Here is a 2,599-nt window from a genome sequence, read left to right as displayed (position 1 = left end):
CACATCATAAAGCTGGCAAAAAATACACTAATAAGGCTTTTTCTTCTTTTCGGCCAAATTGAAGATATGTCTCAGGCCTATAAAACACTATTGGAGGAATTCTCCCCAAGCCAAGAAAAGTTGACCGACTTGATCTCTGCGAGCGTGCTTGTTTCCGGAAGGTGTCTCTTGACCCGCCATCGGGACCCCCGGGGACTCGGGGGCTCAGGGCCATGCACTCCCCTGCGCGCCCACCGCCTTGAACTCACAGCTTCGGCGCTGGGAAGTGACGGGCGGCCCCTCCCAGCAAGGACTCCGCGCGCCACCAGGGCCAGACGCCACCCGAATCCCCGCTCGGCTGAGCGTCCTGGCAGCGCGAGCGGGACCCGCCCGAAGTCCCAGGACACGACCTGCCAGCCACCAGCCCGCGCCCGCAGGGCAGAGACGCACGGCCGCCCGCCTCAGAGGCGCGAACTTTTACACCTACTTTTTGTTTCGCTTCGGGTTTGGTGTGGCTCTGGCACCGCCCAGGATCGGGACCCTGACGCTCTGATTTTCTACCGCCTGGGGAAGTTACCTCCCTCGCCCCGAGGTCTCGACCGCCCAGCTTTTCTGAGAAGTTTCTACCCTGGTTGGTAAAAGTGGCTCCCAAGAGTAGTCCCACGTCAATCGCACCACAGCAATGACAACAACAATAATAAGCGTCTAAAGGAGCGGGACTGCCCCTCTGGTTGGACAACAGCGCCGGGCACTTGCAGCGTGAGCGGGTCGGAATTAAAAAAGCAGCCCAGGAGCGCGAGGGCTGAGCAGGGCAAGCAAGGGCTGCTCCTCGCAGCCTCGCTCCTGCCCGAGGCTCGGGCTGGCCGCCTGCCTGTCTATGACTGTCTAGTTGTCCCTTCGATTGCTCAGGCAAAGTTTGACACATCTAGAGGACCGGTAGCCAATCTCTCCCAGCTCCGCTACCCACCCACCGCTTTCCCGTCCCGCACACCCCGCTCCTGGGCAATAATCCCACCAACTCCCGGCCCGGCGCGCAAACTTACGTTTGATCTGCCGGGGTTTGCTCTGCTTTCGCCGGGACATCTCGGCGGCGGCTGCTGCCGCTGGGGCTCCCGCGGTGCCCGCGGTCGGGGCTGCCGCTACTTCGGCTCCAGCCGCTCCCGCCGCCGCCGCCGCCGCTGGCCAGGCTCGGGCCGCCGCCGGCCGGACTCCAGGTGCTCCGGGCGCTGGGCTCCTCCGGGAGCCGCGGATCCACGTTCGGAGATGAGCAAGCAAATGAGAAAAGAGAGACCGGGGCAGAGAGAGTGTGACAGTGAGGAGGGGAGGGGGAGAGAGGAGAGCGACGGGGGGAGAATGGGAATGTACAAGCGAACGGTCAGGGAGAGAGAAAAGGGGAAAGAGAAGAGGAAAATAACACGGAAAGAAGGAAGAGAAGGAGGGAGGGACGGGAGAGCAAGCAGCGGGGAGAGGGGGAGCGCGGGGGCGCAGGGCGCGGGAGGAGGAGCGCGCTTGCTCGCCCCTCGCCCCGGCGTGCGGGACGGATACTCGGGCGCGGGCGCCGCCGCCGCCGCTCCGGGCCGCGCAGCTCCTGCTCTGCCGCGGGAGGCGGCGAGGCGCGCGAGGGAGGGGCGCGCCGGGGCTGTGGGGAGGGGAGACTATTCCATCAGCCAAAGGAGGATTGGCTGCATCCAAAGCCAGTCCGGATGCAAACTACGGCCCCGGCCTTGGTCGGGAGAAGTGCGGGGGATCCAGGCGGTGGTGGGGGATGGGGGCAGGGGTGGGTGGGAGTTGCGGGGGAGGCATAGGGAGGGCTTGGAGGAGGGCCACCTTCTGCAGTTGTCACCGCGTCAACGCTGGGCAGCTGCCAGGGCACCCCGCCCCCCCCTTCCAGGCAACTTCTTCCAACAGCCCTTTCTGAGGGACCCCAACTCTCCTCTCACGCCTCGCCCGTCCAGCGGGGCACAAAGAAATCTCAGTCTTTCCCTAAACTTTGTGCTTTCAGTTATGCCGCCCCCTACCCTCAGCCCCAACCCCCGCCCTCCCAGCTTCTTGGCAGGAAGGTTAGGCCACTGGCAAAGTCCTCGGCGAGAGCCAGATGATCACAAATGCCAACTGTGTGTCTTGGGGCCAGTTAAGTCCGCTCATCTGCCCAGGCTCTCAGAAGACCATTTCTTTGCTCTCAAGGCTCCCAGGAGACCGCTGAGGACACGGACCGTCCCGTTCTGGGCCCGCGTGGCTGAGGTGCTGAGTCGCATCCTCAACGTGTTCTGTCACTCAGTTTCCATTTTAAATTGTAAAATATTCAAATTTGGAGACAAGCAGATATTTTTCTCATCTTGAAAAGGAGTAGCGAGCGTTAGCTAGCTGATTAGCCGTAGATGGAAAACGAACCATCTCTAATAAAAAATACTAACTTTTTGAGAAAGTCCGGGGAAGTTCTGTAGTCCCACCCTGCCCCGTGACCTTCATTCTCTTAGTCTTCTGCCACAGGGAAGCACCGATCGACTAATAAAAGATTTGGTCTTGCTATAATTTCCCAAGCAGGTAAGACCCAGTAACTATTTCATGGTTCTTTAGCTTCTAAAGTTTTGTTTTATTCTTATTCAATTATTGTATGTGT

The 2,599-nt window shown here is 60.4% G+C and overlaps 1 protein-coding gene across 3 annotated transcripts in view; it reads right to left on the bottom strand.

Annotated features, from left to right (window-relative positions):
• The window catches only part of ZFPM2 (zinc finger protein, FOG family member 2), a 488,351-nt gene extending 486,783 nt beyond the window's left edge, over window positions 1-1,568 (bottom strand). For 2 of the 3 annotated variants that reach the window (XM_010376371.2, XM_030938120.1), the window contains exon 1: window positions 1,023-1,568. In XM_010376371.2, coding sequence (XP_010374673.1) covers window positions 1,023-1,062 — 40 coding nt within the window. In that variant the 5' untranslated portion in view covers window positions 1,063-1,568. Of the gene's footprint in view, window positions 1-248; window positions 455-1,022 lie in introns of those variants that run through there. The other variant, XM_030938121.1, reaches the window with a different exon arrangement.
• Window positions 1,569-2,599: the final 1,031 nt, after the last annotated feature.

Source organism: Rhinopithecus roxellana, chromosome 9 (genome assembly GCF_007565055.1).
Source record: "Rhinopithecus roxellana isolate Shanxi Qingling chromosome 9, ASM756505v1, whole genome shotgun sequence".
Lineage (NCBI taxonomy): Eukaryota > Metazoa > Chordata > Mammalia > Primates > Cercopithecidae > Rhinopithecus > Rhinopithecus roxellana.
The sequence above is the reverse complement of the archived record's forward strand: the minus strand, read 5'-3'. Positions and strand labels throughout refer to the sequence as shown.